The sequence below is a fragment of the Octopus bimaculoides genome, chromosome 11, assembly GCF_046866305.1.
Source record: "Octopus bimaculoides isolate indiv1 chromosome 11, ASM4686630v1, whole genome shotgun sequence".
In the NCBI taxonomy this organism is placed as follows: domain Eukaryota; kingdom Metazoa; phylum Mollusca; class Cephalopoda; order Octopoda; family Octopodidae; genus Octopus; species Octopus bimaculoides.
Genome location: NC_142938.1, coordinates 6,482,228 through 6,496,018, shown reverse-complemented (window position 1 = coordinate 6,496,018; position 13,791 = coordinate 6,482,228). Strand labels below are relative to the sequence as shown.

Here is a 13,791-nt window from a genome sequence, read left to right as displayed (position 1 = left end):
TAAAAGGTAGTCAACCTTTACGGATGGAGGAAATGCCGAGTTCTATTCGAAACCAGAACCACGTAGCAAAATTACTGCTGTTGCATTTTTTTTTTTGCTGCTGCTGCTGTTGCTTAACCAATCAACTCTAATCCAACAGACCTCTACTGTGACTATTTCTTCATTTTTTACTCTCTTTAAAATTCCATTATACAATGCGTATTTCTTGTTAAAGACGGCCGAATGACATTTTGCAAGAGAATTGGCTGCTATTTGTAGCAGGTCCAACAGCAATAATATTGAAGCTCTCTCTCTCTCTACCCCGTTGGTTTGTGGTTACAGAGTTATTTACGAGAACTTTCAACAGTATGAAAACATAAACCGATATGTAACAATAGGCTTTGCAGAACAATAAGAGGTGCATTTCAAATGTAAGCCTTTAAATTCGCTAAGAAGTAATCTATTCAAAAACTTGGCAACCTTGTACAAGTTATGCAATGTTAGAAGGAAAGAAAAGAAAAAACGACTGGAGATAGTTCTGTTTCTCCTACTTGAAAGGATAATAAAAGGTGGCTATCAATTGTTATGTCATGACTTCAATGGCTTATGTCTCTGTTGCCAGGAGCTGACTTCGAAAAACAAACGACAAATTGTTTGCTGCGGTCGTCCATTATTAGTATTACTGCTGTTTTGTCGTTTTGTCTTCAGTCAACAATAATTTAAAAACAATTGGTGTCGTAGAGGGGAAAGAAAGAAAGACTTCCGTAAAACAAAATGTATTAGAAAGAGGCAGACACTGGGGTGAAAGGGATCTCTCAAGTCCAGAGAAAATACTTTGCTTTACGTTTATTTAATGCCATTTCTATGTTCTTACAACTGAACTAGGATTGATAAAATGGTAAGTTTGAATTTATTTCTATATATATATCGTTGTTCTGTGAAATCTTTCACCACAAATGTATAAATATTATAAACAACCCACGGTAGAATGTCTCTGATTTCGCTTATTTTACTCAATTGAAATAATTATAAACGAACATGGCTCGCTTTGCAGCCACGTGGCCTCGGGTTCAATCCAATGGTGCCAACATATATAGCTTAAATATAAAATGAACAATGAAAGTAAAAGAATTAGATTGTATTTAAGATTTATGTTAATTTGCTTCTGAAGTAGGGTCTCTTTGATGTTTATTAATCCTTTAAAAAATTTTGCGGCGGTGTGGTATGGAGCTTGCTTCACAACCACATGGTTCCGGGTTCAGTCCCACCGCTTGACAACCGATTAGTGTGCTGATGTCCCCGTAACTTACCGGTTCGGCAAAAGAGACCGAAGTACCAGGTTTGGAAAAAAAAAAGAATTGGGTCGACTCATTCGACTAAAATTCAAGAAGATGCCCCAGGATGGCCATAGTTTAATGACTACGACAAATATAGGTCCCGTACCGTGCATACAGTATAATGTTCATAGGATAAAAATTAAATGAAGTAAAGAACATGGTTTTATTTAACTGCTACAGGAACAAATTAATACGGTCCTTAAACAGATTATGTTTAATCTTTATTAATCTGTTTAAAAAAGTAAAAAACAGAATTATTTCCAACACACCGCATGCAAAACTAACCAACTTCAAAAACGCTCATAGTTCTTTTACCTCACTCTGAATCTTATATTATGATACCCAGCCATTTCTGGCATCCTATATTTTGGTGTGCTTAGATTCTAATGAATTCTATAACTAAGCTCTCTCTCTCTCTCTCTTTCTCTCTCTCTCTCTCTTTCTCTCTCTCTCTCTATGAGAGAGAGAAAGAAAGAGTGTGTATGTGTGCGTGTGGTGCAAGAATTGTTGTGTGGTTAAGAATTTGGCACTTTGCAACCACGCAGTTTTGAGTTCGATCCCACTGTAGGATAACTTGTGCAAGTTTTACTGTTGAAGTTGATCCAAGAGTTCAATATAATTTGCAATATGGGTTGAATTAGCAGAATGATTTCAATTCACTTTGAAATCTGAAACTGCCACAAAGAAATTCACAATGATGGGGGTGTACGTCGAGAAAGTTTGAGAGAGTAATTTGCGCTCCATTCAGAAAGTGATTCCACCTCGAAGACGCTGCTCCGTTGGAACCGATGGCTGACTTTTATCGTAGCCTCGACTTCCCTACGATACTTGCCTTGTGAGTAGAATTTGATTGGTAGAATCTGTGCAGAAGCTCGTCATGTGTATATGATATTTATTCTCTTGTTTTTAATTATTTGACGCCTTCCTGTAAGGAAGGAACTGGTTTCTACAAAAGCGATAAAAGTCTGTCATTGGGACGTAAATTAAAAACATTCATTTTAAACTTGAAAATGTCTTGCATAGTTTTGTTGTTCCTCATACGGATCATGTTTGCCATGTCTATGTTAGCTGATTGTTGTTGTTTTTTCTTTCTGTAAACTCTAGATTTTCCAGGTTGTCACTCACAACACAAAGTGCACCAATTATAGGTAAAGAGAGAGAGAGGGGGGTTATCAGTCGTTTGCGGATTTCGTTTCGGCTCTCTCCAACTAGAGATTAAATCCTACCGAGGGTAACTTTGCCTTTCATCATTCGGGGTCGGTAAATAGTGTACCAGTCCCATCTACCCTGTTTTCTCCCTCCCTCCACCTTCCACCCCACTTTTTCCTCCTCCCTCCCTCGGTGTAGGTTTAGAACTGTAGACAGACGGTTTCTGCCAGATTTAAAGTACCCAGGGCAGGTCGTATGTCAAGACGATCCACCGACAACTCTGTCAACAGTTCGGTTCCCTAGGAAAAAGAACATATGATTGCGTGCGTGCGCGCGCGCGTGTGTGTTAGCAATAATCTGAAGGTTTGCAGATAAGCCCGTCACCTTTCAGTTTCTTGTGTGTGTGTGTGTGTGTGTGATAACAAGTTACTTATCGTAAAATATAGTGAAACACAGAAATAGCAATGTTGCAATATTTCGTTCAGACATCTTAAACCACTCTACCGAGTCGGAAGATGGCAGAATGTTTTAGAAAACTTTAGTGTTTCAAACTAATATTCCTGTGCCATTGTTTCTAGATTTATGTAAGGCAGCGAGCTGGCAGGAGCGTTAGCACGCTGGGCTAAATACTTGGTATTTCGTCTGCTGCTATGTTTCAAGTTCAAAGGATCTATTTTAAAACGGGGGCGCCAGTTTTCATTTATGTTTTATGTAGTGTTTTTGGTACGGAAAGACTTTCAAACTTCGTATACTTATCTATTTTGTGTTATAGAACAGAAAAATATTTTTGTATTCGGATTTATTTCATGTAAAAAATTGTCTTATTTCGATAATTTCTACTAATCACTGACGTCTATTCAGTTGAAAACAGTTAGCGCTGTAACGGTGTATATCGTGTTAATCCACTAACCCTAACTAGACTGTTAACCGTAACCCTAACCCTAACTCGAGAATCCGAACTCTAAAATTGTTACACACATAGATACGCACAGCGTAATTTATTATATAAACAATATATGCGTATAAATTACGATTAAACCGGATGAAATATGTCACAGGGAATAACATTTTTATGACCGCCCAGCACTTAATGTATTCGGTTGAATGGACGTCAGTGATTGGTTGAAATTACAGAAATACGACAACTTTAACATGGAATAACTTACGAATTCCTTTTTTTTTTTTTTTTGTTAAGAAGACTAAGAGTAAAAGATGTTTTATATGACACGTTCTACCAGTGTCCCAAGTTTCAAAGTGTTTCGTTAAGAAAATACTGGCGCCCCCGTTTTAAAATAGATCCAGTTCAAATTCCGCCGTGGTCGACTTTGTTTTTTATTCTTTCGAGGTCGATGAAATAAGTACCAGTTACGTACTGAGGACTATGTAATCGACTAGACCCCTCCCCCAAATTTCAAGCCTTGTACCTAGGGTAGAAAGACTTATTTATAGACTTATATAAGGTGGCGAGCTGGCAGAATCGTAAGCACGCCGGGCGAAATGCTTGACGGCAATTCGTTTGTCAGCACGTTCTGAGTTCAAATCCCACCGAGGGGATTTTATTCTTGTTAAAACTTGTGCTGTGATTATTTTTTGCAATTTTATCTGTCGTAATTTAGCGTTTCGATAAATGGACAACTATAAGAAAAAAGTACTACATGGAAATATTGAGGCCGATATGATGGGTTAAACCCTCTCGAGTATCACTCGAGTATAGTTGCAGTCCAGTGGGTGAAACAATTTTGTAGTCAGTTACTCCGAAGTTACCCCGGTTGAGCAATCGATTTCGTTAGAGAGGAAAACTATCTCCTATTTTTTAATCTCTTGGGAACTGTGTCTTATGTTGTTCGCATGATTATCTGCGCGTGTGTGTGTTATAAGTTTTTGATGGTGCCATTATCTGAATGTGTACGTGCTGTAACTTCTATGACAGTGTGTGAGTGTTTATTGTCTGACTGTAGTAGTTTGGTTATCTGAGTGAGTGCATGTGTGCGCGTATGTTTCTGTATTTGTTTTCGTCGGCTCTATATATGTATGAGTTTCTCTTCATAAAGACACACATATAAATATGTTTCGGATTTTGGCACAAGGCCATCGATTTTGAGGGAGGAGGGGTCAAGTCGATTACATTGACCTCTGTACTTGACTGGTACTTTATTTTATCGAACCCGAAAGGGGTGAAAGGCAAAGTTGACTCCGAATGTAATGAATCGGGAAGAGAAGATGGTGTGCGACGCTCTCGTACTTCTGCCTGCTCATTGCTTTTTCTGCAACCTTACTTATATATATGCAAACCTTTTGTAAAGTTCTCTGCGCATGAATAAATTCTGAAAAATAATATAATCCTAAATTTTATCAGTTAATTTTCTATGCAACACCTCTCTATCAGAACCCACCCAAGTACCTAATTACCATTCAACAGAGCCCCACAAACTCCAGAAAAATTTTTATCCAACAGTGACTATATAAAGCCAAGATTAACTTCATGCACCACAGTCTGATGATGAGCTGGCCGAAACTTCGAAAGTCACTGTCAATGCTATTCTTGTTGAGGAATTATATATATATATATATATATATATATATATATATATATATATATATATATATATATATATATATTTGAAACAGTCTAATCTTCGTCTGAGTATGGCTACACAAACCACTTAAGATTTAGCCTTTCTTTTAAAAGAATCGATTAATTCCCGCTACCCAACCAGCCCTTCCGAAAGAGGGAGTGACAGAGGAGACAAGCATACACACACACTCACACACATACATTGTGTGTGAGTGTGTGTGCGTAAAAGAAAGAGGTGGATAGAATCAAAGTTGGATGGGAAAAAAATAAAGATAATTACACCCGGGGTTGATATCGTCCTTCGAAATAAACAAAACATGCACACACACACACATATATAAACTGATACATATACACACCACAGCATACACATTTATGAAACACACGCACTCCAAACACATACGTAAATACTAGATTTACACACACACACATACAAATAAACGCACACATCGCGTACATACAACACATAAATACATGTATACCCACGTACGTAGAAACATATACATATATCCATAAATACATTCAGAAAAGTAAATAGGGTGTGTATACACATACACATACATTGACACACATCCTGATAGATAAAAATATAGACAAACATAGACTGAAAAAAATTAATTTTCTTTTTTTTTTTGTCATTTGTTACCCTCATGGACATATGTACCAACACGCTATCTTAGAATTTAGCATAGATTCCAATGTGAAAAAGAAAGAATATTCAGCTATATATATATATATATATATATGTGCGCGCGCGCATTTTTTTAATGTAGTAAAAATAATTTACTGAATACTTTTAGTACAGTACAAATTTATTGTTCTGTAATAAGAATAGTGTTGACAGCGACTTCGAAGTCTTGGTCAGCTAAGCCATCATCGGATTCATCAAATTGTGTGTGTGTATTAATTTCCTTCGGCTTCACCTACTTCCTTCTATCTGCCATTTTTCCTTTCTCTTTTAATCTCCCTTTCTCAATTAGTTTCTCTCTTCTGCTACTTCCTTCTAAAATATGCTAGCTCACGTTATCCTGCGCTCCCCATTAAAGGCAGCCAATTTCTCAAACATAGAGGATATAAAATTCTGTTGTCTTGTATTTCTTTCCAATATGCTTTATCCCAAAGGTCTCTGCCCGAAACGTCGGATACTCCAGTCCTTACGGCAATCTCACTGTACACTTTGCTTTTTCTCTTTTTAAATATTATGTCTTGCCGACGCAGACCACCACAGCCAGTCTACTTCAGTTTAATAAAGATTCTAACAACATATGCATACATTCGTACACTTAGAAAGACACCTCACTATCTAAATATATCTGCAGTTTAAAGGATGGTATAATTGTCAATTATAAATCGATTGGTCAAATATAGAATACACAACCCTTACACTGACTGCTCCAGAATGTGCCATCCTCCTTCTTCAGAAAAATATACCGTTCCATGACAATTTTTTGCAATTTTGAGCAAAAGAATTATCATTGGAATTGGTTACTTCTTGTTACTTCAGACGATACTGCCTGAGGAATTTCCAAGTGCCAACTGGATAAAATAGTTTATTTTCTAAGCAAGGAAGTTTTTATACCTGAAAAGATCTTCATATTAAAAAAAAAAATCTAAAGAGATAAAAAAAAAAAAACGACATTCAGCTATCCATGAACCCTTAAACTACATCAGTAATTACCTCCCTAGATTTGTGAGTGTTTATACATACAATACTGAAGATATGAAAATATCATATCGTAATGTGAATAGATTAAATTTTCTGCATAAGACAATTGAATAAACGAATGTGTGACGCATTTTCTAACTTCTTTTTGGTGAGGGAGAAAGCAATAACATCTCGATGACTAATCATATTTTAGTGTTTAAAGATATTTATGCTTATAATATTATTACACTGCCCCTCTTTTTTCAATCGTCTGGATAATCGACACAGTGAAACTCAACGCAACAATTAAAAAAAACTTCAGCTTCTTATAACACACACGCACAGATATATATATATATAAATAAACAAGTCTAAACTTGGAGCTGCAAAAATATTGATAAAAGTATCCGGTGAATGCTTTATCTCCCTCCTTTGCTATTTTAAACATACGATACTATTTAATTTAACTTTTTAGAGTTAATCAAGGTCAAGCAAAAAAGAAAAAGACATTTTGATTCGTGACTTCGGCGTCTTTCGTACGTAGTAACAAATGATCCGACATATTGTACGTATTCTACAGTATGAGATTGAGATTATTGAAATAAGCTCTTCCTCCTTTTCATTTGTAATTAGTTTCGTTTGGATATTATTGTGTCCATGACAGAGGTCGTCTCAGAATAGCAATGATTTTAACAGTACTAAAATAGCTGCATCAAGTTTGCTAGCTTCCATTTTATTCTTAAGTCTTCATGCGGTAGGCGACGCTGGGTGTATGCCTCAATCATTCTTTGCAATTGATATAACCATTCAGTGCTCATTCACAAATACCCGTATATCTCTCTTGTCATTAAATTTATAATTTTTGCGATTGGTATAACTGCTATTATTGTTATGGTGGGCGAACCTTTATAAGTGTTTATTGACGCTGGTTCTGCCAATAACCTTGAAATAAGTTACATCCACCATAAAAATTTATCACAAAATTTATTTGTAAAAGAATGCGTATGCGCGCGCTTGTGTTTGCAAAATTATACGGGGTTATTCAAAAAGAATGAACCGATTCCATTACGCATTGTTTTAATAAGGAAAAGCAATAGAAAACTCCAGCTAAGTCAAAAGTATTTACTCACCATCAGCTTTTATTTCCTGTCTTATAAGTGTTCAATGTGGCCACCACCTGCAGCACGGTCAACATGAATGCGATAAGAGAATTCTTTCCAGACGTGTATCAGCATATCCCGATTCACTGAGTTAATCGCTGGTATTATTCGACGTTTAAGGTCATCGAGGTTAGTGGGTAGCGGTGGAACATAAACGTGATCTTATACATATCCCCACAAGAAAAAATCACACACATCGAATAAGAACAGCGATCAACTCAGTGGATCGTGATATGTTGATACGCGTCTGAGAGGAATTCTCTTATCGCATTCATGTTGCCCTTGCTGCAGATGGTGGCCACGTTGAACACAGGAAATAAAAGTTGATTGTGAGTAAATACTTGTAACGGGGCTGGAGTTTTGTATTGTTTATCCTTAAGATATTGCATAATGAAATCGGTTCATTCTTTTTGAATAACTCTGTGTATGATGCTCCACTATCCTTGCAACAAATAGAGACAGACAGTGATTTTGACAGTTATTTGAAACAGAATCAGCTGCTATATAGAAACACTGTCGCTAATGAACGAATAGGTAGTCTCGTTGTTGTTAACCCCAGGTCTGTTCTATTGGAGTATCATCTCGCTTCGTTTTCAGACGGTATATCTCAGCACTACATTATCAAATGTTTCCGTCTTTTGTATAAGATGGTAATGTGTGATTGAATTAATATTTCTTGTAGCTCGAGTGTCAATTCAAAGACCCGTTTCTTTAGTTCGCGACTCACTCATTAGAGTGGGTATGAGATAACTTCGTTAGTTTGTATAATAGATACTAGCAATGCAATCCCTGCTGGCATACAAGTAGGGCTTTGCAGAGAAACCTTTACAAGCGACACAAGACTGTTTCAGGCTCCGGACTAGTGGTAGAGGGCTCCATGTTCAAAAGTGCTACGATGTTTTATTTTTTATTTTTATTGTTTTTTAGGGTCAGATATTCACGGCCTCCTCCGCAGTTCTCCTGCCTCGAACCAATGTTCCAGATAAACCACCTTCACGTAGGTCCTGTGTACGAACACCTACATTGTGTCGCTTACAGAAAACCACGTTTCCTCGCAAGTAAGGTGTGATCCCATCAAGGTTGGATGCAAGGAGTTCGCAGGCTAGTCCCAATCCCTCTGTGGAGGGATTGGGACTGGCAACGTGCTTGGCGCCACAGGGACCAATCCATAGGAGGCCATCAGGTTGGCTCTTGAGGTTACAGTGGTTACCTGAAGGTAGTTGTAGATCAGAAGATGCAAGCCTAAGAAGCAGTGTTACCAGGGGTAGTGCTAACTGGATACAAGCTAGGACTTGGTTATCTGCATGAGGGTGTCTGATGTTCAAATACTTGAAATACAAGTGACCCCAAGGAAACATCACTGATGATATGTCCAGGTGCATCGTAAAACAAAGAATGGAAAAAAATCCCACAGGCTCTTGGAGTTTCTGTCTATCAATTCCACTTTCATCCGATGTAGTGGTCAGTTTAAGAGTACAGGAGAAAACAGTTATTTATGGTGAAGCGTGTGAGGTGAGGTCGAACCTGGAACAGCATGGTTACGAAACACTTCTTAACCACGCGGTTCTACGTGCACTTTAGTGATCATATCGTTAACAAAGTTCCAAATCAATTGTTCCCATTCTAAATATCCTTGTCCCCGTTTACCAATATTAGATGGAATAATGCTTTTACTACCTTATCAGTTAATTCTGCGATAATGCCAACATTGATTTTGTTGTTATCTCTTGCAAGGACCACTGGCTTGTATTATCTCTGTATATATACATTAGCAATCACAGGGTTATCAAAACATGGGCGTTTATCTAGCCATTCCAGAAATAACATCAGATCAGCTTGGGAATTTACAGAAGAAATAGAACATTTGCCAAGGCTATCAATGACCATCATTGTGAATTTTTACTTAGTTTTCAATTATTTATTCATTTTTAATTGCTTAAATGATGGTTTCTGTTCTGGAAAAAATTATTCCTGTTTTGTTACGCTGCCACTCATTTGTCCTGTTTTTGCTCGGAACATCTTCAGCGTTCAGGATACAATAAATGTGGGCTAACATATTTTATGATGCGAAGATGCGTTCCAGTTTTCACTTGAAAATGTTGAAAAAAAAAAAACCTGAACATAGAACACTCTCGGCGCTTTCACATACTTAACCAAAAGAAAATCTTGCCTGTTTCTAACCAAGGGAAGAAGCCTCACTCAAAATCGCCGCATTATGCCAACTGGCCCACCCGAACTCCACTCTGCCCAGTCTGTAGTGGCTTAGTGACATATATATACTATTTACCTTTTACTTGTTTCAGTTATTGGACTGTGGCCATGCTGGGGCGCTGAAGGATTTTAGTCAAACAAATCAACCCTAGTACTTTTAAGTCTGGTACTTATTCTATCAGTCTCTTTTACCGAAACGCTAATATATATATATATATATATATATATATATATATATATATATATATATATATATATTCATATACACACACACGCACATATATACAACGAGTTTCTTTCAGTTTCCATCTGCCAAATCCACTCACAAGGCTTTGGTCGATGCCACGCAATGGGACTGATCCCGGGGCCATGTTACTGAGAAGCAAGCTTTTTACAATACAGCAACGCGGAGAGAGAAAGAGAGAGAGATGCGCACGCACGATTTCATGTAGTTTCCGTCCACCAAATTCGCTCACAATGCATTAGTTGGCCAGAGGCTGCAGTAGACGACATTTGCCCATGGTGCCACTCTATGAAACTGAAGGTGGTGTCCTAGCATGACCGCAGCCCAATAACTGAAACAAGAGTTAATCCGAATAAAATGAGTCATTTGAAATGAGGGATGTATTTCACATCTGGCCACGGGTTATTACTAGCTTTACATGGACCTAGGAATATGTACAGTTATGCGAATTGCTTCATTATATTCTTTTCTACTCTAGGCAAAAGGCCCGAAATTTTGGGGGAGGGGACCAGTCGATTAGATCGACCTCAGTACGCAACTGGTACTTAATTTATCGACCCCGAAAGGATGAAAGGCAAAGGTTATGATGACAGGGTTTGTTTTGATCCTTCAGTTGTCAGCGGCCACCAGCACATCACAGGGGATAAAACAGACAGTTCAAAAGCACGGGAGGTTGGTCAAATAAAGTATTGATTCCAGAAAGTTCTTCCATGACCAAGAGAGACAGACTGACAGAGAGGTTCGACTTTTATCGGACAAGTGAACCAAAGAGTTTTTAAAAATTGTTGAAAAGGCGCCAATTTTTTAAAATGTGTTCGCAGAGAGTGGTCGCTCCCTTATTAGCTACAAATCTGGCCCGTGTCGCAGCAGAAGGGGCCGAAAGCCCGACAGAGATGATTCACCGCTTGGTGAGACATCAACTCCTGCATTCGGAGATGGAGTGCAACAGCATCGTCGACACACAAATGTTTATTGTAAATATTAATCTAGTTATGCAGCTACATCAAACATATATTAATACAGGCTGAAATGTGGAAGCATTCGTGTAAACTAGACACCAAAATATTATGATTACGTCATTATTATGATAAAAAGGGTGGATTAAACATAGTCACTCTTACTGCATGATAAGGTGATAACGGAGCGTGATAGTTTGCCTGGGGTTATAGAAAGAGGTTTTAAGTGGAGTTAGATTGAAGTATTTATTGAAAAACTGAACTGACTTTACTGTTGAATGCGAAGTTATCTGATGTGTTCAAAAGGTTGAGTGGAGTGCTTTTAGTTGGAGCTTTCATTTGTGTGCTGGAATGGGTGTTGGCCAATGCTTTGGTTGTTATGTCGATAAGATTTGCGATTAAGCTTAAAATGCAGCGTTGGCTAGTTTGACTAGAATGTTTGTTTGAGGTATTTTGATAGGAATTTTGATTGAAATGATCAAGCACTCAAGAGTACTGAGTAAAGTGTTCATTTCTCAGTGAGATCTATAGTTTAAATGATAATCATTAGATGTTATCTGTTCTCAACGGGTTCAATATCAAGGCACTCTCGTAGTTTTCAAAATTCTGTCATTTAATATACCTAATTTTGGTCACAAATTTTTAATTCAGTCAAACTGCTATAGAAAGAAAAAAAAAGAAAACTGAAAGAAAACATATCAGCAAAGGTCAGCCGCTCAAAGAGTATTGTTGTCCGTGAAATAAAAAAAATTAGACCCCTATAAAGATACGGAGACCCGATTTTCATTATCTCGTGTTTTTCAAAATTCTGTCATCTAAGGTTTCTAATTTTGGTTATATATCTCAAAATCACTCAAAAAAAAAAAAAAAAAAAAAAAAAGCCATGTCAGCAAAGGTCAGCTGCTTTAACGATATTTGCAGTCCGTGAAATAAAAACCAAATCCCTGATCGTGAATTTTTTTCCATGATAAAATGCGTCGACGTTCGTCATTTCTATTTATAACAAATGGACGCTAAAGTGTTGGATAATCGTTTGATAAATGCTTCCAGAATCAGTTCACTGTCATTACTTCTGTGTCCGCTTTTTCTGTTTCCAGATAAACTTTAGTGAAACAATATTCTTGTCTAAAATATCCACCCGAACAGTATCAGATGATGGACAAATGTTAACCATTCTGGGTAGTTGTCTCAGGAAATTATTGCTATTTCCACAATTCTTCCTTGGAAAACTTTATGAATAAATTAGAACAAACCGATCAACATTGATAATGAAACCCAATAATTGTTTATCAAACTATTATCGAACACTTCAGCTTTACGTGACAATACATAGAACTGATGACATTTCCCTCTGCTTTAGAACTGACCGAATTCCGAGTTCCGTGTTGCATTGAAAACTGGATCCTGTTTCACTTTGATTCTCCTTTCGAAATAATTAATTTAAAATATAACCTATGACCTGGAACTGAATGATATATTGTTTATTTTGCACAATTAAAACACTAATTACAAACGTAATTACAGTATCGATATCAGTTCTTCATGTGCTTTCGAGCATATTGGGCAGTAAGCTGATGCCACTGATTTCTGTTGTCAGCAGTTTTTTTCTGCATCACTAAACAGTGTGTTGAGCATCAAAGATCACTGGCATTAAATTTGACATTAAAAAGCCATTTGATAGTATTCGTAGAGTTCCCATGGAGCATCGGTTTGCACTATGGCATTTCTCTTCGCGTTGTCAACATCTTTGCGAATAATGAACACAATCTGATTAACATTGATAATGTTACTCGAATTTGTGATGCTGTATTCGAACGGAGACAAGGTAAACAGACATCGACATTTTCACTAGAGTGGGGCACGGCCGTATCCTGTCGCCTCGCGTCTTTTCACTGGCAGTACACATTGTCCTGAAGAAATCAACAAACTTCGACAGAGGAATCTCATGAAGACAATAATTAATGCTTACCCTTCAACTCGTTTCATCCCCTCGAAGAATTTCACGTTCAAATATTAATGAACGTAAAACACAAATTTTGATGCTAAATCTTTTTCCGCCACTAATTTACCAAAAATTTTAAACTATCGATATCCAACTGAGATTCTTTTATATATAAATCTCTTATCTCTTTACTTGTTTCAGTCATTAGACTGCAGCCATGACAGGCCACCGCCTTGAAGAATTTTTGTCGTACTAACCGATCCTAGGACTTATTTTCTTTTTATACCCAAGATGTTCTGCGGTGGTACTGAACCCGAAACCACGCGCTTACAAAGCGAGCTTCTTAATCACCCAGCCATTCCTACTTGGACAAGTCACCACTCTAACTTTGACGGTTGCATGGCAGTTCTGTCAAAGTTTTCAGTTTGAAGTTTTGCCTGTGTTTATGTTGCCCAATACTTTGGTAGAATTATTAAAAACTATACATTGTACTATGGCTCCCTAGTCAGGTATTTTTAGCGAAAGTTCTGTCCCAATTTCTGACCTACAAAAGGTCACAAATTACTCCTTATTCCAAAAATATACTTTATCTC

The 13,791-nt window shown here is 37.3% G+C and overlaps 1 protein-coding gene across 2 annotated transcripts in view; it reads left to right on the top strand.

Moving 5' to 3' along the window:
- Nucleotides 1–188: 188 nt before the first annotated feature.
- The window catches only part of LOC106877181 (uncharacterized), a 35,832-nt gene continuing 22,229 nt past the window's right edge, over nt 189–13,791 (top strand). Inside the window, exon 1 of one of the 2 annotated variants that reach the window (XM_014926017.3) lies at nt 189–877. In XM_014926017.3, the coding sequence (XP_014781503.2) occupies nt 875–877 (3 nt within the window). In that variant the 5' untranslated portion in view covers nt 189–874. The remainder of the gene's footprint in view (nt 878–13,791) is intronic. The other variant, XM_052971453.2, reaches the window with a different exon arrangement.